We start from the raw sequence: 19,852 nt of genomic DNA, 5'->3' as shown, positions 1-19,852 counted from the left end.
TGACTATTTAGTTAGGGACACTGACCTCTTTTTCCTTAGATTATCAAGTAAAAAAAATGACAACAGCCAACATAGCAATAGTCGTCCAGTGTGAATGAATCAAAATTATACCAATTTTATTTTTGTCAGATTGACAAAAAATATAGTATATTTTTTGGTGTGCCGCAGAATATTAGTAATTGGTTTATGTGTGTCATGACATGGAAAGGTTGAAAATCACTGTGTGGATAGTAAACTTGAATGTCATAATAAAACAGGTACTAATATAGTCAGTGGTTACACAAACTCATTAAGAAAAGTGAAACTTTTTAAGAACAAAACAATACCATTGTATATCAGAGCATAACTACCATGAAGGTTTTGAGGAATCAGCCTGTTATGTGCAAACTTTTTTGCATATCTCTATATATTCATTCTAAATTATTTTGAAGACACCTTAATATTAATTAATATTATAATATTTATATGGCTAAGTGAATCTCATTTGGCAACATTTTTTTTTAAATATTTTTATTGATTTCAGAGAGGAAGGAAGAGGGAGAGACAGAAACATCAATGATGAGAGAGAATCATTGATCGGCTGCCTCCCGCACGCCCTCCACTGGGGATCGAGCCTGCAACCCGGGCATGTTCCCTTGACCAGAATTGAACCTGGGACTCTTCAGTCCACAGGCTGACGCTCTATCCACCGAGCCAAACCGGCTAGGGTTGGCAACATTTTTTAAGGAACAAACTGAGTGGGATCTTTCCATTCACTTGAAGAGGATTCTTTTTTTTTTTTTTATATTGTTTAAAGTATTACAAATAGTAATACATATGTCTCCTTTTTCCCTCATTCTGAAGTTCAGGAGACTTCAGAGTAAGATGAGAAATAGATCTTCCAAGTAACATTCCTTTGGAAGAAAACTAGGTGTTTTTAGTAATATAACCCTGAACGAGCTATACTGAGAAAAACATAAAACAAAAGCTTTATGTGCTTTCAAAAAATTTTGTCTTATTAAAAAAAAGTATATTATTGATTATAGAGTAAGAAATATATATTATTTCAAGAATATGAACACTTCCACATTTTAAGTTACCAGAATCTTACCTTTATTGCTGAATTTGTAAATTTTGCCTAAAGTCCATTTTCTAGTGATTAGTGCTAAGTATTTTGTTCATCTAAAAAATGTATAATTTTAAATTATCCCTCTTTGGAGTATAGATTATATACCTTTCCACTTATATGGTTTTAAACCTTATCATTAATTAAGCCTGAAACAATAAAAGTATAGAAAGATCTGAAAGCAAGTGTACTAAAAAAGACTTAGGTTCTAATACAGACTCTGCTTATTACTTGGAAAAGATACCCCTTCTCATCTATAAAAGGACTTCCTTTTCAAGCAGTATTGCTGACTAGATAACTTGAAAGCATTCATAATATAAAATACCAAGAAATATAGAATGAAAAATAACACATAATTTTAAATGCATAGCTGAACAGAAGTTAGGAAAATCCCTAGGGACTAAGTGTATAGAGGGAATGTGGTTTGCCAGTCTTCATAACAAATGGGTTTTACCACACAGAGCCCTAAAGCTCAAGGTTTGTCCTTGGTTAGGAATTGGAGCTGAGATCTTATAAAAGATGAGGTCCTAAAAATATTTTACCTTCATGGAAACGGTGAAGTAGAACAAATCTTCTTGTGACTTTTGAACACTGTTCTTACTGTACATGTCTAGAGGAATATATTTAAAGGACAAAAAGAATTGCAAGTAAACCTTAAATTTTATTTAATGTTTTATCATTAGTAGTAATACATCATAGTGTTATTAATAATATTATTTTATGAATATTATAGTATAAAGCAAATCAGTAAATAATTTAACATTTTTAGGAGCTAAAACTTTTAGTTTGGAAGAAAGAGATATATGTTTAAAAGCATGAGAAAATGCCTTTTAATATTATATTTGAATTGAAGATGTCAATAGGAACTCATGCTGTAAAAACCAAAACCTTCTAGTTCTATCCAGTGAAAGGGCCTAGAAATAAATGACTCCCCAGAAGCAGTAAACACACCTAGTTCTTAGATCTTGGTTTCTAACTACCACTCCCTACCAAAAAGAACTAGGTCATTTTAAAGAAAAAATTAATCTTAAATTGTGCAGTAAGACAAGAAATTAAAATTATAAGGATTGAAAAGGAAGAAAAAAACTGCTATTATTTATAGACAATCCAGTTTACATAGAAAAACCAAGAAAGCAGCAAATTGTTAGAAATAATAAGAGTTCACCAAGATTGCTGGATAGAAATTATTTATATATAAAACCGAAAACAAACAATTATTGTAAATTGTATATTTTTAATCTCCAAAAAATAAGATACCTTGGGAATAATTCTGACAAAATTGACATACCTATTTTAAAGAACAATTTAGCATTATCTAATTCGTAGATACCCTACTATTCAGTAATTCTACTACTGGTTATATATAAAAGAGACATTCTCTAACTGTTCACAGAAGACCTGATTTTTTTCTCTTTTCTTAAAATATGCTAAACATTGTTTTAGGCATTGAGGATTCAGCAGCAAATAAGCCTAAGAATGTTCAGCAGTTTTCATTATAGCCAAACATTGAAAACAATGTGTCTATTAACCGGAGAATGAATAAATTGATTATATTAATACAATGGAAATTCTGTGTAGCAGTTTAAATAAGAGATGCATTTATCAACATGAAAACACACACACACAAAAACAGTATTATATGAAAAAAGCAAATTGAATATAGACATATGATAATACTTTCATAATGCAAAACAATAGTATGTATTACCTGTGGATACATACATGCATTGTAAAAGTGCAAAAACATGTATTGAAATAACATAAAATTGAAGGTAGTAATTTCTGTGTCGAGGAGGGAAATGGGATTTATGAGGGACTTCATGGGAGCTTCAATTATATTGTTTTATTTTATTAAACTGGCTGTCACACAGTGAGTGTTCATTATGTTTTGTATGCCTGAAATAGTTTATAGTAATTTAAATTATCTTTATAGTGTTATACAATTAAATGAACGAAATAAAATGTTTCAAAAAATGCTGTATAAAAATCTAAGTTCTTATTGGTGGTGGTTCATTAAACTTGCCACCTTTCTCTACAGTATGCTAAAAATGAGGAAGGGTTGATGCTAAAATTAATACTTGATATCTAAATTCGACCTCCCTTTCTTTGAGCAAAATCTAGCATATACCTTCTATTTCTAGAAATGTTCTGCTTTTCTAAGTTTTGAAATTAATTTTTATGTGATGTTGTCACTCATCTATTAATCATTCCTAGTGAGATGGCTGTATGTACTCTCACTGATGCTAAAGAGTGATACATATTATTAAGAATTAAATGTCATTCTGTAATAGGTCTCAGTTGCCAACTGACCTACTGATGTTAGAATTTAATGACCCTGTCATCTTTTCCAGATAAATGCAGTGCGTGCAATAGTTCCCAATAAGAGCAACAATGAAATCATCCTGGTTTTGCAGCACTTTGATAATTGTGTGGACAAAACAGTACAAGCATTTATGGAAGGTAATCCTAGTTTAGTTTTTTAATAAGTTTGTGTTTGTTCAAATAGAAGTTGCTTCAAACTTCTATAACATTCATTTAAGAACCTGGTATTTCATAGATGATATAGTAGACCCCATGATAATACAACATATCATGCCGTTTAAAAAAGATATCATTGAATAGGTACATCAGATTAGGTCTCCCTGTTTCTGTTTTTCTTCCAGTATAGAATAAACAGGTCGAAATACAGTACGGTTTTTCTTCATTGTCATCTGTTTTCTTTATAATGTTAGCATTTGGGTCTAGGGTAGTGTACAGCTCTCTAAAACAACAGAGCCAAAGTGGTGTGTAATCTTCTGGAGGAGAAGGGATAGCATGCTTGGGCTGAAACCACTCATCTTTGTATTTGGTCTGAGTTATATAAAAGAATTTCAAAATGGTCAGGCTACATTAGTCTCTTCTTGGAAGAACTTACTGAGAAAATTACATGGAGAAAGGGAATCTAAATGGGCGGGTATTGCAAAAGATAAGCATGATATGATTATCTCATTACATTAGCTCAGAGACTTGAACCTTAACTTTCCTGTTACAAACTTTAGAAATTCTCTAGCATTTACAAAATGCAGAGACACCTATTCCTTCTTGACCATGCATGTGCTAGGAGAGAAAATCTGTGATTGGTTTCTCTTACAGGTAGTGCCAATGAAGTACTCAAAGAATGGACAGTAACAGGCAAGAAAAAGGTAAAAATGAATGACATTTAAAAGCATGATGTTGATATAAATATAAAAATATTTAGGCTCTGCAAAAATATTTGAAAGAAAAGATTTACATAGGCATCTTCAGTTCACCTGGTTTAAAAAAGTCTTCTGTGACATTGAAACACAGCTGTGTACATAGAGTACCATACAATCTCCTCCATGTGATTTAAGACAGGAAACAATGACACTGCCATGGTGGAGTTGCTGAGGATGTATTAATACTATGCAGGAATGAAACAAGAGAGTATGTCAAGGAAAGCAGAGCTCCACTGGAGAAAGTGATCTAGTCCAGTGGTTTCAACATTATTCTTAACATAGATCAGTTAAAGTAGTTTAGGTTCCTAGGTCAGACAACTGTGTTGTAATCTCTGGTATTAATGAGCTTTGACTTTAAGCCCAAAGAGGGTCTTTGCTATTATTAGTTATACAGTGGGGTCTGGTGTTCCAATTTAGAGAGGGAAAGGCACTTAGACCGTGGAGTTGATCAGAACAGGATTTATATCCTGTTTTACTTACGGGCTTTGCAACCTGGGAGAATTGTTTAACCTTATGTGCCTTAGTTTGCTCATCTCTGAAATAGGAAAGTAATAATAATAAATACTAGTACCTAATTTCTAATGTGCTAGTTCTCATTTCCTTCTCCTTGTCCACTTGAAACCAAAATGCTTTCCCCAAAGGATACTAGCTGGTCTCAAAATGCTTCCCACAGCCCTAGCTTCTTTAGAAAATGCTTGAAGTATGGATTTTAATCAGGTATCTCTATGAAAGCTCTTTGGAAAATTCTTTTCCTATATTAGGTTAGTACTAGAGTTTTGAAATGCTTTCTTGATGACTCTAAATCACTTCATTAAAACATCTATTAAGTCTTGACCAAACCAGGCTTGAGAGTGACCCTTGAGAGTTTTTTCCAAGGAGAGCCTAATATTACTACAGATTCCCCTGAAGCTCTCCATACCTAGAACTTTGAATATTTGCTTAACTTCTTCTTACTGCTTTCACCTAACATAAATAGCTCTGTATGCTCTGGAAACATCAGTTTATTAATTTATTGATTCAGAATAGTAAATTACTTAGTGATGTAACATATGCTTGCAGCTGGAAAAGTATGTGTTAGAGACACATAAATTTCTTAAAATCTAGAGAAAGAAAAATGGCTTCAGTTTGACAGTCCCAGATGCCCGAGCCCAGTCCAGTTAACTGTTGAGATTGGTTCAATAGGATATTACTATGAGCAGTTACTAGGACAGCAATTATATACATGGGACAATTATATGAAAACTTACCCAGTTCACATGAGAGAAAATATTTAAGAGAAAAAAAGATGAGAGCTGTGAAGAGGAAAAAGTTATATCTAGAGTTCCAGTAGTGTTCCTGTTATGGTCATGAGAAGGGTTTGGGGGAAAACTGAATCAGTCATGTCAGTACAGCCTTAGGAATAGAATTAACTATTGGTAGCAGAGCTGTGATTTGTCAAAATAAAAGGTAAAGGACTTTTTTTGTTTGTTTTAATTTGACTATTTGCCTAGGTAATATATTCATGTGGCTCCAAGTTCAAAGCTACAGAAATTAATACATAAACTGAAACGTCTTTATCTTATCCCTTTTCCCCAGCCATTTGGTTCCCCACCCCAGAAATAAACAGTATTATCAATTTCTTGTTTATCTTCCAGGATATTTTATGCATAGATGAGCAAATATGAATATATATAATTTCTTTGACTGCTTTTTTTTATTACTTTATTTTGTTAATCCTCACCTGAGGGTATTTTTCCATGATATTTGTATTTATTTTTATTTTTTGTTAATCCTCATGTGAGGATATTTTTCCATTGATTTTTAGAGAGAGTGGAAGGGAGAGACAAAGAGAAACATCAATGTGACAGAGACACATTGATTGGTCGCCTTCTGAGCGCGCCCCCTACTGGGCCGGGGACAAAGTACATGCCCTTAACCCAAGTCTAGATCCTTCGGTTGGGGAGGCTGTGGCTCTATCCTGAGCCAAATCAGCTAGGACTCTTGTTTTTAATGTAAGCATTTATAACTATAAATTTTCTCTTGGCACCGCTTTCACTGCATCCTGTCAAAACTCTTCATGCCCTAGGACAGTATGTTGTACAGACGGACCCAACTTAGAATGGTTTGACTTAAGAACTTTTGACTTTGCAATGGTGGGAAAGCAGTAGCATTCAGTAGAAACCATACTTTGAATTTTTATCTTTTCCCAGGCTAGCAATATGTAGTGTGACACTTACTCATGATGCTGGACAGCTGCAGTTCCCAGTCAGCCACCTGATAATGAGTGTAAACAACCAGTAGATACGCTACATTGTATTCACTGTTTAGATGATTTTGCTCAACTGTAGGCTAATGTAAGTGTTCTGAGCCTGTTTAAGTCAGGCTAGGTGGGGCAACAGATTCCTGATGCTTCCTCCTCTGCCATCTTCACAGAATCCTCTGCAGTGCAGTTTTAATTTGTGTCTCTTATTACTGAGGTTGCGTTTCATTTCATATACTTATATCCTTTACCATTTTTCACTATTGAGTTTTGTTTCTGTTAGAGCTCAAAATATATTTGGCTCTTTATATATAAGTTGCACATATTTTTTCACATTTTGTAATTTATCTTTTGATTTTGCTTTTAGTGCATTTACTATGCATAAATTTCTTATATTTATGTGTTTGAGTTTATTCAACGTATTTTACATAGTTATTTTAGTTAGTAATTTCACATATACAGAAATGTGTTCAGTTTCTGGAAGAGCATATGAGAAATTGGTAACATTGGTTGCCTTTGGGTAGCTAGAGTTACCTCTCTGTGTGTGGGGGGGTCTTCTCTTCCTTTTCTTTTTTTCAAATCTTTAATAATCATTAGAACAAAAAGAAGAAAAGCAAACCAAAACCTGCAGTCGAAGCAAGTAACAGTATCCTAGATGCCAGTAAATTGGTTTCTATTCAAGAGGAGCAGTCCACGCCTTCTCCAGAAAAAGGTGATATTAATGGTTACCATGTTAATGGTGCCATCAATGATACTGAGTCTGTGGACTCACTCAGTGAAGGTATGGAGACACTTTCAATAGATGCCAGAGAACTGGAGGATCCTGAGTCTTCCATGCCAGATATGCTGGACAGAACAGGTGAGTTTATTAACAGATCTTTGAAAAGTTGCATTCTCAGCCAGGGGCTTCCTGGTTGAGAAAGCAATCAAATTAAATCTAGTTAGTCTCTTACTTTTTAGTTTTTGTTACTGCTCATGTGAAAGAGTCACATTTTATAATTATCAAAGGCCTAGAAAAATGTAATTATTTCCATTGTCTCATATTTTAATTTCAGTTTAAAGCAGTTGACTACAAAAGATGCCCTTAAGATTTTTTAAATTGTTCACTTATTAAGGAAAATTATTATAATGAATTGATGTTGATATTGTTCTAAGATCCAACACAGTGAGAAATATATGATAATAATTGTAAATCCATGAAGTAGACTGTTGGTTTTTATAGTCTCACATTTGTTTTTTAATACAGAGTTAAGATTAGTGTTAGTTGTAAATTTACATATTTTGTATGTTTTGCTTTGTTTTATTAACCATTTTGATGAGTGTTGGGAAGATATTGGGACTATCTCTTAAAGTAGTTTTTTTAATTACTTATTTGTTAATCCAGTTCTCCTTGCTCAGTTGCACTGGCTTTATAAATGTAATGGCAGTTTAAAAATTATGCTATTCTTCCTTATGTTCTTTTATTGATTAGTTTGCACAAGCACAAAAAGACAAAGAAAAATATAATGCCTAAAGTGACCTCAAACAAACCAAAGATAGTCAGTGGCTCCATTTTTTTTTTGAACTAGCTCTCTCGTTTTCTAACTCTGCCCTTTCTATTCCCTAAAGATTTTAAACTTCATGCCCTAGGACAGTATAAAGCTCTTTTTCCCTCAACATAATTTATAGAAGTTATCAGAAGTTACAAGGAAGCTACAGGTACAAGGAACAAGCTAGTCTATCTAGAGATGGGTTAGCACAGACTGCTTTTCTTCTTCATCTTCAGGACACTGCCTGGAGCTAAGCCAGAGAGCTTCATTCAGCTGATTTGGCTTAATTGATTTTGTTCACAGCCATTTAAGAAACATCATTTTTGAGGAGAGAGATTAAAAGAAATATAGTTTTGCCTAAAATATTTTTACCTTTTTTCTTTGTGTACACTTAAGACTGCTTGATTAATTTATTCTTAAGTCTTGCCTAAAACACTGTTTCTTTGACAGGATCCATGCTGGAAAATGGTGTCTTTGATTTTGAGTCCAAGTCTTCGACTGTGCACCCTACTCAGAATTCTCAACAAAATAGGAATGCTATCAAATCTCTCTCAAGACCGCAGTTTTCAAATCTGGGCATAGAAGATGTTCCACTCTCCTCCACCAACAAAAAGCTAGGTAAATAGGGGCTTAGCCTACCTTTTAGAGAGGAAAAAAAATCTGTGTTTTTGGCCAAGGAGGGCAAGTTACCTCTTTGTTCCCATAGATAAGGTCTGAGAAGGTTCTGTAGGTAATCCTTTTCCAGGTGGTGACTATCCAGTTCTTACTTGACTCTGTGTACACAGTTGGAGTCTAATAGTAGCTCAGATGCTATACAGTCTTGTTACAATAGTGGGGATTTTTTGTGTGTGAATGAAAATCAAACTCTACTGCAAGGATGACTTTTATGCTACCATTAATATATTTCTTTTACTGCAACATTTTTATCTTGTTTTCTTCATCTTTATCTCCTGGTTGACTCAACAGTAAAAAGCTCTGACATATTTGAAAGAAATATTTTTATTTCTCTTCACAACTTCATGCTCATATTAAAACCTGCCAGACTCTAGTTTTAAACAAGGTCATTTTCTCTTAAATACTTAGCATTGACTAGTGGTAGCTTTTTGCTTTTTTAAATTTAACTATAATAGTCATTTAAATAATCAGTTAATTAAACAGATGGAGATAATAGCCCTTTTGACTATCATACATACACACGTGGTGGTCCACTCCACTAAACAAATGAAACAGAAATGTGAAAGACACTTGTAACCTGTAGCTCTTTACTGAATTATTTATTCCACATGAGCTAAATTTAATCAGTGAAGTTCTCCTTTTTCATCTTTCTAACATAACCGTCAGCTTGGTGCAGAAAAGCAAGCCTGAGAATATTCAGTCAAACAAAATAAAGGCACAAGGCTTGAAAACTTTTAGGTAGATTTTAAAAGAAACCAAATTGATAGGAAGAATTGAAATAAAAAAATTAATCTATATCTGGACACATTATAAACTTCTAAGATCTGTGATGCCAACTATCAATTGTATATATAATTTTGACATTGGTGAGTATAGAATGGTTAATAGAACTTTAGAAACTGGCTAAAATTGTGCTGAGTACGTAAAATATTTTATCTTATTTTTTTAAATGTACTTTTATTGATTTCAGAGAGAAACATATATGAGAGAGAAACATCAATTGGTTGTCTCCAATGTACACATCCCAACCAGGGATTGAAGCCACAACCTTTTTTGGTGTATGGGACAAGGCTCCAACCAATTGAGCCACCTGGCTTGGGCTTTCTAGTAATTTTAAAAATATATATACCATATTTTATTGATTTCAGGGTACAAGGGAGAAGGAGTCATTGATCAGTTGCTTCCTGCACACTCCCTACTGGGGATCGAGCCATCAACCCGGGCATGTGCTATGACCTCCTGGTTCATAGGTTGATGCTCAACCATTGAGTTACACCACCCGGGCTAGTAATTTTTTTTGGATGCCAGATGTTGTGAATTTTGCTTTGTTATTGCTGGATATTTTTGTATTTTTAAAAATCTTCTTATGCCCTAACCGGTTTGGCTCAGTGGATAGATCGTCGGCCTGCGGACTGAAGGGTCCCAGGTTCAATTCCAGTCAAGGGCATGTACCTGGGTTGCGGGCACATCCCCAGTAGGGGGCGTGCAGGAGGCAGCTGATTGATGTTTCTCTCTCATCGATGTTTCTAACTCTCTATCCCTCTCCCTTCCTCTCTGTAAAAAATCAATAAAATAAATTTTAAAAATAAAAAATAAAAATCTTCTTGTGATTTGTTCTGGGACTATTATTTGAAAACAGTTTGAGACTTGCTTTTAAGCTTTGTTAGGTTATATTGGAGCAGCCTTTATTCTAGAGCTAATTTTGCATTATTACTAAGCACTTCCAAGTGCTGTACCTTGTACCTCACTCTGGCTGGTATGAAAATGAACTATTCATGGCTTGGGTGCGCTCTGGGGATTGTTCCACCTGCTCCTTTCCAGCAGTTCTTTTCCCTGTCTTGGATAGTTTCCTCACACTCATGCATTCAGAATCCTCTGTAGGTCTCTGTACAGTTCTCTCATCTTTGTGTAGCTTTCTCCTCTCCAGTACTCTGCCCTGAGAATTCTAACTTTGACCACCCTGAATTCTCAACTCTGTCCTTTCAAGTCAGGGAGACTTCCAGTTCTGCTCCTTACATTACAGCCTGAAAACTTTTCTTGCACCAATCATAGACCTCACTTATTTTATTTCTATTTTCTCAGGGAAAAAGTACTGCCTATTGTCTACTATCTGAGAACCATTGATTCAGATTGTGTTTGTGTGTGTGTGTGTGTGTTTTGTGTAAGATAGGAGGGTAAATTTAAATTCCTATTACTTCTTCTTGGTCAGGATACTTATTATTTTTTAAATATATTTTATTGATTTTTTACAGAGAGGAAGGGAGAGGGATAGAGAGAAATATCAATGAGAGAGAAACATCAATCAGCTGCCCCCTGCACAACCCCTACTGGGGATGTGCCCGCAACCAAGGTACATGCCCTTGACGGGAATCAAACCTGGGACCCTTTAGTCCGCAGGCCGACGCTCTATCCACCGAGCCAAACCGGTCAGGGCAGGATACTTATTATTTTTATTTTTATTTATTTTTGTATTTTCATTGATTTCAGAGAGGAAGGGAGAGGGGGAAAGAGAGAGAGAGAAACATCAATGATGAGAGAAAATCATTGATTGGCTGCCTTCTGCATGTCCCTATTGGGGATCAAGCCCACAGCCCGGGCATGTGCTCTGGACTGGAATCAAACACAGGACCATAGGCTGATGCTCTATCCACTGAGCCAAACCAGCTATGGCTTATTATTATTTTTTTTAATCTGTGAAAACATTAGTTTTCTTGTTGAAGAGGGTGGCCTTTGGGAAATTTCCCTAGTCCACACATTTGTTACTTTACATGTTTAGGTGTTCAGATCCATCTTTCAAGTTACCTATACTTTTAAAGATTAATCTTTGGGACTTTTTTCCCAAGGTTCCAATATTGAAAAATCTGTGAAAGACCTCCAGCGCTGCACAGTGTCTCTTGGACGATATCGAGCTGTAGTTAAAGAAGAGATGGATGCTTCCATTAAGAAAATGAAACAAGCTTTTGCTGAATTGCAGAGCTGGTAAGTTAACTTATATTTGATATCAGTAGCACAAAAATGATTATTTGTAAAAATGGTCAACCATTCATCAAATTATTTAATTCCTGACTCCTAACTACTTTACATAGTGGGAGAGACGTTAAAATCCTATGATAGATTAAGCTTTCTGCTTTGTTCTGCTGCTTTTGGTGACAGTGTGGGAATGAGTGGGACAAAGAACTCATAATGCTCTACATCTGGGCCTGAAGTTCAATATTGTTTGGAAAGGAGCAAATAATTATAGAGTAGATCATGCATTCTCACTTTAGGGATCTGTAATCAATGACATGATATTTGTGAATAGAATTATAAAGGAGAGATCTGTCTTTGTTTTCCTACCTCCTTTCATTCTTCGTAACACATCCCATTCTAATTTTTGCTCTGTTATGAGTCATTGATTTGTTTTAATTTTGTATTTTTCAAACTGTCTTAAAGATACTCATATCTGCCGGAGTTGAAGACTAGGTGCAGGGAGCACAGGATAAGATACTCATATCTTAAAATCTTATCTAATAAAATAGTAATATGCAAATTGACCATCACTCCAACACACAAGATTGCTGCCCCCATGTGGACACAAGATGGCTGCCCCATGTGGACACAAGATGGCCACCACAAGATGGCCAGCAGGGGAGGGCAGTTGGGAGGGACAAGGCCTGCAAGGGAGGGCAGTTGTGGGTGATCAGGCCAGCAGGGGAGGGCAATTAGGGGTGACCAGGCCTGAAAGGGAGGGCAGTTGGGGGCGATCAAGCCTGCAGGGGAGGGCAGTTAGGGGTGACCAGGCCTGCAGAGGAGGGGAGTTGGGGTCAACCAAGCCTGCAGGGAAGGGCAGTTAGGGGCAATCAGGCTGGCAGGGGAGCAGTTAGGTATCAATCAGGCTGGCAGGGGAGTGGTTAGGGGGTGTTCAGGCTGGCAGGCAGAAGCGGTTAGGGACAATCAGGAAGGCAGGCAGGTGAGTAGTTGGGAGCCAGCAGTCCTGGATTGTGAGAGGGATGTCCGACTGCCCGTTTAGGCCCCATCCTACTGGAATCGGGCCAAAACGGGCAGTCGGACATCCCTCCAGGGGTCCCAGATTGGAGAGGGTGCAGGCTGGACTGAGGGACACACACACACGCCCCCCATGCACGAATTTCGTGCACCGGGCCTCTAGTATATTAATATGTACTCTGTAGGGGAAATATAGTTTGGTAGTTAAATAAGTTTGAAAATACTTTTAACAAAAATTTTACTACTGCACTTCTAGTGCCTTTAAAATGTTCATGTGCATTGTGATCTTCAAGAGCAGTGGTTCTCAACCTTTCTAATGCCGCGACCCTTTTATACAGTTCCTCATGTTGTGGTGACCCCTGACCATAAAATTATTTTCGTTGCTACTTCATAACTGTAATTTTGCTACTGTTATGATTCGTAATGTAAATATCTGTGTTTTCCGATGGCCTTAGGCTCTACAACAGCGGAGAGCCTAAGACCATCAGAAAACACAGATATTTACATTACGATTCATAACAGTAGCAAAATTACAGTTATGAAGTAGCAACGAAAACAATTTTATGGTCAGGGGTCACCACAACATGAGGAACTGTATAAAAGGGTCGCGGCATTAGAAAGGTTGAGAACCACTGTTCAAGAGGGAGGTGTACTATGCTGTTCCTCACATGTATTTGATCATAGGATCTTTTGGGGGGAGAAATATATTCTAATGTTTTCTAGAATACTAACGCTGTTTTAATTATTTGGTATTAGTGTTTATTGATATTTAAACCATAACTCCTTTTTGGGAAGCATTTGCATTTTATAAGGGACTTTTTTGAAATTAGAAAGGACTTAAAGAACAAATTAAGTAAAATGATGGGAAGAAAGCACCTATGTAGACATTTTGAGATAGAGGACTGTCTGCTCTGCTTATTTGTAAAACTTGCTTGGATTTCTGAAAAATGAGAAGAAGTATTCATGAATAGGGAGAACCTATGCCATTCTTTCTCCCAGCCATCTGTTTTCTTGCCTGTCATGTTCCCTTAGGTCATGTTCAACTGTGTCTCTATTTACAAACTTAGTCTGGTTACGTTATGCCATAGCATACCAGAAATAGAGGGAGTATGGGTAGCCACAGTCCTCCTGTTCTCTAGGATTGAAGAGGAGTGAATTAACAAAGATGTAGAATAAAACCTCCAAAAAGCCCTGACCGGTTTGGCTCAGTGGATGGAGCATCGGCCTGCAGACTGAAGGGCCCCAGGTTCGGTTCCAGTCAAGGGCATGTACCTTGGTTACGGACACATCCCCAGTAGGAGGTGTGCAGGAGACAGCTGATCGATGATTCTCTCTCATCGATGTTTCTAACTCTCTATCCCTCTCCCTTCCTCTCTGTAAAAAAAATCAATAGAATATACTAAAAAAAAAACCTCCAAAAAGTTCCTGACCCCTGTGTTTACCATCTGTAGATTTTAGAATGGTTCATTCAACCATTATAACCAAAAAGGACTTCTAGGATAGGTAATTCATATATTTGTCTATTCATGCTTTGTCCTAAATCCCAAGTTTCCCCTTTCAGGCTTTATAGCTAGAAACTTAACGTCCTATCTTCTGTTTTTCTTACAAACATTTTTGCTCCAGCCTGATTACCTATTATCTCAGAAACTTAACATTCACACTTCCTCTCCACTTCCCCAGCCTAAGATGTAATATGCTCTTCTATATCTTTGTACTTAACTAAATCCAACTAATTATCCCAAACTCACTTTAAATTAAGTTCTAACTTCTAGAAATTTTTCTAAGTAACTGATTTCTTCTCTTTCTGCACCTCTTCAAGAAAGCATTATGCCCTTTGCCCTGGATTATGATCATATCAGATATTGTTGGCTCATTTGGAAAAGAATTAAGTGCTAAGAGTAGGTCATCACAATTTTGCCTTGATAGGCCTCTGGTCTCCATGATTGCTTAGCTTATTGGTTACTTAGCCACAGGATCTGATTCCATTCAGAACCAGCCTGAAGCAGGAAACACAGTTCTGGGAGAGAGATTTGTGAGTTCCTGTTGTCTTGGAACCCAGCCAAGGGGGAGCCTCCTTCAGTAAATGACAAACGAAATGGTTTCCTGCCTGGGAACTGTGTATTTAGGATTGATTAGCAGACATAGCAGCCAGGTCAATTTACCTTGAGGAAAGAGATTACCTGCCCTTTCCTGCTGATATAAAACCCTTCTCTCTGGCTGACTGGGTTTTTAAACTACCTTATTTCAGTGTTCCTTGTAGTTGTTACTTCAAGACATAATTGGCAGGTGAGCTAACTCCATTTGGCACTGAACCAGAGCTTGGAGTTAATGTCACTTAGGAAGCCATTTTTTTGTGTTGGTTATATTGTAAAAGCAAAGCAAAAGGATTCTAACAAATTTTCAACAGTAAGATTACATTACCCTTGATGGGGCACTAGGGGAATTATACAGATAACTGCTTTCACTTTGAGGCCAAATGAAAGCTGAGACATACCTGTGGGAAGGTAAAATCAAAAGCTCTAGCATAACACTTAAAAATCTGGTTGTGTTGTTGATTCAGTAATAAACATCTCTGGACTTAAGTTTACTTTTCTTATTATTAGTAAAATTTGTCTGACACTGTTGGAACTATTAGTTGACTTGAGTTTAAGGCTTTTAAGGAGCAGGATATGGAGTGGAACATGAAGCTTGAATATATTAGTATAAACTAGACGGTTGTCATATGTGTTGTTGAAAAATACAAACAGGATACAACACTCAGGATACAACACTCAGCTTGCCTTTTAAATAAAAGTTTCTATTTTATTGACATCAAAAGGTACTTACAAAAGGAGAAAACAGGTAAAAGAAAAAGACTGTCAAGAAATTTGAGGTTATACATAAAGTCAGTGTAAGTCTGTGTTTAAGATTGTGAAAATGTCCTAGCTGATTCCTCATTGACCTTAGAAAAGTTACTTTTATTTGAGCTTCTCTTTTCTTCTTACATTAAAAAAAAATTTAAATATATATTTTTATTGATTTCAGAGAGGAGGGGGAAATAAGAGAGATAGAAACATCAATGATGAAAGAGGATCATTGATTGGCTGCCCCCTACTTGGGGATCGAGCCCGCAACGCAGGCATGTGCTCTTGACCAGAATTGAACACAGGACCCTTCGGTCCACAGGCCAACATTCTGTCCACTGAGCCAAACCGGCTAGGGCTCTTTTCTTCTTATATTAAGCTACTAGGAGTATTACCAAAGGCTTTTAGATCCTTAAACTTACAGTCTAGGTGGAGATGCTGGAATCATTTTATGAACCAGAGTACTTCAAAAATGTCTCAGAAAGCATAGAAATAAAGGAATGGGCTAATTTGTTATTAAAAATGTACATATCATTCTATTGTTTTAAATTATTTCAGTTTTTGATGTTTAGCACATTGATACCTTATTTCTACTAGTACTTAGCTCCATTAGTCTCTGTTCTTTTTTTTCTTAATATATTTTTATTGATTTCAGAGAGGAAAGGAGAAGGAGAGAGAGATGGAAACATCAATGATGAGAGAGAATCATTGATCGGCTGCTTCCTGCATGCCCCCTACTGAGAATCCAGCCCACAACCCGGGCATGTGCCCTTGACTGGAATCGAACCTGGGACCCTTCAGTCTGCAGGCTGATGCTCTATCCACTAAGTCAAACAAGCTAGGGCTCAGTGTTCTTTGATTTAAAAATTTAACTCTTAAAAAATAAAATAAAAATTTAACTCTTTAATCATTTCTGAAAATAACTAAAAACATGAAAATTACATTTCACCAAACATGTTTAATCATATTATCAGATATATCTATCCAGATTTTTGTCCTAGGAAGTAGGAATTTTTTATTTTACTTGACTATTTTTAAGAAGAAATATTTTTTCCATTGACTTTTTAGAGAGAATGGAAGGGAGGGGGAGAGGCAGAAAGAGAAGAAACATCGATGTGAGAGAGACACATCAACTGGTTGCCTCACGCAGGTATCCTGACCAGGACCAGGGATAGCCAGGGATTGAGCCTGCAACTGAGCCACATGTCCTTGATCAGAATCAAGCCAATGACCCTTCAGTTCTCCAGCTGAGGCTCTATTTTTTTTAAATACATTTTTATTGATATCCAAGAGGAAGGGAGAGGGAGATAGAAACATCAATGATGAGAGAGAATCATTGATTGGCTGCCTCCTGCACGCCACCTACTAGGGATCGAGCCCACAACCCGGGCATGTGTCCTTGACCAGAATTGAATCTGGGACTCTTGAGTCCACAGGCCGACACTCTATCCACTGAGCCAAACCAACTAGGGCTCTACTTTACTATTAAAAGGGATTTGAGTCTAAGGTGTTATGCCAATCGATGCTTCTCTCTCATCGTTGATGTTTCTATCTTTCATTCTCCCTTCCTCTCTGAAATCAATAAAAATATATATTTAAAAAATTGTTTTAGTATAAGAAGAAAAGAGAAGCTCAAATAAAAGTAACTTCTAAGGTCAATGAGGAATCAATTAGGACATTTTCACAATCTTAAACATAGACTTACATTGACTTTATGTATAACCTCAAATTCTTCACAGCTTGGGAAGAAGGCTGGAGATTGATGTTGCAAAAATGTCACATATACAGAGAAACGCCACTGTAAGAGAATTTAGGGACTAAGGTATTTAGTCATTAGGGAACAGGGTAGAATGAGGAGGACCAAGATTTTGACTGAGCCTGTGGAAGCCTTTATAAGTATATTTTTAGTTAAAAATAAAACTATAAGAAGGAATATTCTGCCCTAGCTCGTTTGGCTCAGTGGATAGAGTGTCGACCCGAGGACTGAAGAGTCCCAGGTTCGATTCCGGTCAAGGGCACATACCTCAATTGCAGGCTCGATCCCTGGCCCTGGTCACGGGCGCGTGTGGGAGATAACCAATTGATGTGTCTTTCTGACATTGATGTTTCTCTCTCTGTGTCTCTTCCCCTCCCACTCTCTCTAAAAATCAATGGAAAAATATCCTTGGATGAGGATTTACAATAAAAGAAGGAATATTCCATTCAAATATTTTGTATTTCAGAAGACCCTAAATTACTTTTCTTAAGTCACAACTTGGAGTGACTTTTGATTCAGATATCCTTTTCAGGTCTTAGTTGTGGGAAAGGTATGACAATAAGGGAAAGGTCACTATGGAATTGAGTCAATTAGAAAAGATTTTTTGGAGGAAATGGATCATTATGAAGCTTTGAAAGAAGCATGGAATTTACATTGGCAGAAAGAATGGGGATAGAACACTGCATTTAAGAAATATGATATAAGCAAAGGGATAGAAGGAACATGCAAGGACTTTACACAGTGTAGCTCAAGTTAAGGAACAATATATACTAGAAAGTAGTGAGGGGTGAAGACAGAGACCAAGGTAGAATGAGAGCATTTGATGAAGTAATCTGAATTTTGTTTTTCTTTTTTGTAAAGTTTCCATTATTTCCTTATTTTCACTATATTTTCCATAATTATAACAATAGTTTTTTAAAAATGGAAATGAAAGCCTTGTAACGCCATAACACATAATTTTCTCGGTTGCTTTGGGTCCCTTCTCTATCTGCATACATAATCTTAATAGTTATATCATAGTGAGACTATAATTTTGTAATGCATTCTTTTCACTTAAAGTTGTCTTAGATTCGCCTCTATATAACTGCCTACACTGTTAGTGTGTGTACATGTTTATTTAAGAACTAGAGGTCTGGCCCACAGATTCCTGCACCGGTGGGGTTCCTCAGCCTGGCCTGAGGGGATGGGGCTGAAACCAGCTCTCTGACATTCCCCGAGTGGTCCTGGATTGCGAGAGGGCGCAGGCCAGGCTGAGGGACCCCATTGGTGCACGATCAGGGGAGGGACCTCGGGAGGGCTCCAGGGCGTGTCTGGCCCGTCTCGCTCAGTCCTGATCAGCCAGACCCCAGCAGCAATCTAACCTGCCAGTCAGAACGTCTGTCTCCTGTGGTTAGTGCTTGTCATAGCCACTGGTCAAAAGGCCAAACGAGTGGTCGGGTACTTAGCATATTAGGCTTTTATTATATAGGATTTCTAGACAATGGACCTGGAATGTATAATGATTTTTTTAAATTTAATAAATCTTTATTGTTCAGATTATTACAATTGTTCCTCTTTTTCCCCCCATAGCTCCCCTCCACCCGGTTCCCACCCCACCCTCTGCCCTTCCACACCCCACCCCCACACTGTCCTCATCCATAGGTGTACGATTTTTGTCCAGTCTCTTCCTGCACCCCCCCTTCCCCCCCCCCCCGAGAATTGTCAGTCCACTCCCTTTCTGTGCCCCTGATTCTATTATATTCACCAGTTTAATCTGTTAATCAGATTTTTTATTCACTTGATTTTTAGATTCACTTGTTGATAGATATGTATTTGTTGTTCATGATTTTTATCTTTAGCTTTTTCTTCTTCTTCCTCTTCTTAAATGATACCTTTCAGCATTTCATATATTACTGGTTTGGTGGTGATAAACTCCTTTAGCTTTTTCTTGTCTGTGAAGCTCTTTATCTGCCCTTCAATTCTGAATGATAGCTTTGCTGGGTAGAGTAATCTTGGATGTAGGTTCTTGCTATTCATCACTTTGAATATTTCTTGCCACTCCCGTTTGGCCTGCATAGTTTCTGTTGAGAAATCTGACAGTCATATGGGTGCTCCCTTGTAGGTAACTGTTTTTCTCTTGCTGCTTTTAATATTCTCTCTTTGTCTTTTGCTCTTGGCATTTTAATTATGATGTGTCTTGGTGTGGTCCTCTTTGGATTCCTTTTGTTTGGGGTTCTCTGCGCTTCCTGGACTTGTAAGTCTATTTCTTTCACCAGGTGGGGGAAGTTTTCAGTCATTATTTCTTCAAATACGTTTTCAGTATCTTGCTCTCTCTCTTCCTCTGGCACCCCCATAATTTGGATGTTGGTACGCTAGAAGTTGTCCCAGAGGCTCCTTACACTATCTTCATATTTTTGGATTCTTTTTTTCTTTTTGCTTTTCCGGTTGAGTGTTTTTTGCTTCTTTGTATTTCAAATCTTTGACTTGATTCTTGCGATCCTCTAGT

The 19,852-nt window shown here is 36.9% G+C and overlaps 1 protein-coding gene across 4 annotated transcripts in view; it reads left to right on the top strand.

The window, feature by feature from the left end:
- Positions 1–19,852, top strand: part of SPATS2 (spermatogenesis associated serine rich 2) — a 112,434-nt gene that overhangs the window by 66,056 nt on the left and 26,526 nt on the right. For all 4 annotated transcript variants that reach the window (XM_080662832.1, XM_080662831.1, XM_080662833.1 and 1 more), the window contains 5 exons: positions 3,457–3,565; positions 4,238–4,287; positions 7,178–7,439; positions 8,560–8,727; positions 11,628–11,763. In XM_080662832.1, coding sequence (XP_080518958.1) covers positions 3,457–3,565; positions 4,238–4,287; positions 7,178–7,439; positions 8,560–8,727; positions 11,628–11,763 — 725 coding nt within the window. The remainder of the gene's footprint in view (positions 1–3,456; positions 3,566–4,237; positions 4,288–7,177; positions 7,440–8,559; positions 8,728–11,627; positions 11,764–19,852) is intronic.

This window comes from Plecotus auritus (genome assembly GCF_963455305.1).
Source record: "Plecotus auritus genome assembly, chromosome: 3".
Taxonomy (NCBI): domain Eukaryota; kingdom Metazoa; phylum Chordata; class Mammalia; order Chiroptera; family Vespertilionidae; genus Plecotus; species Plecotus auritus.
Note: the sequence above shows the minus strand (reverse complement) of the source record. Positions and strands in the feature narration are given on the sequence as shown.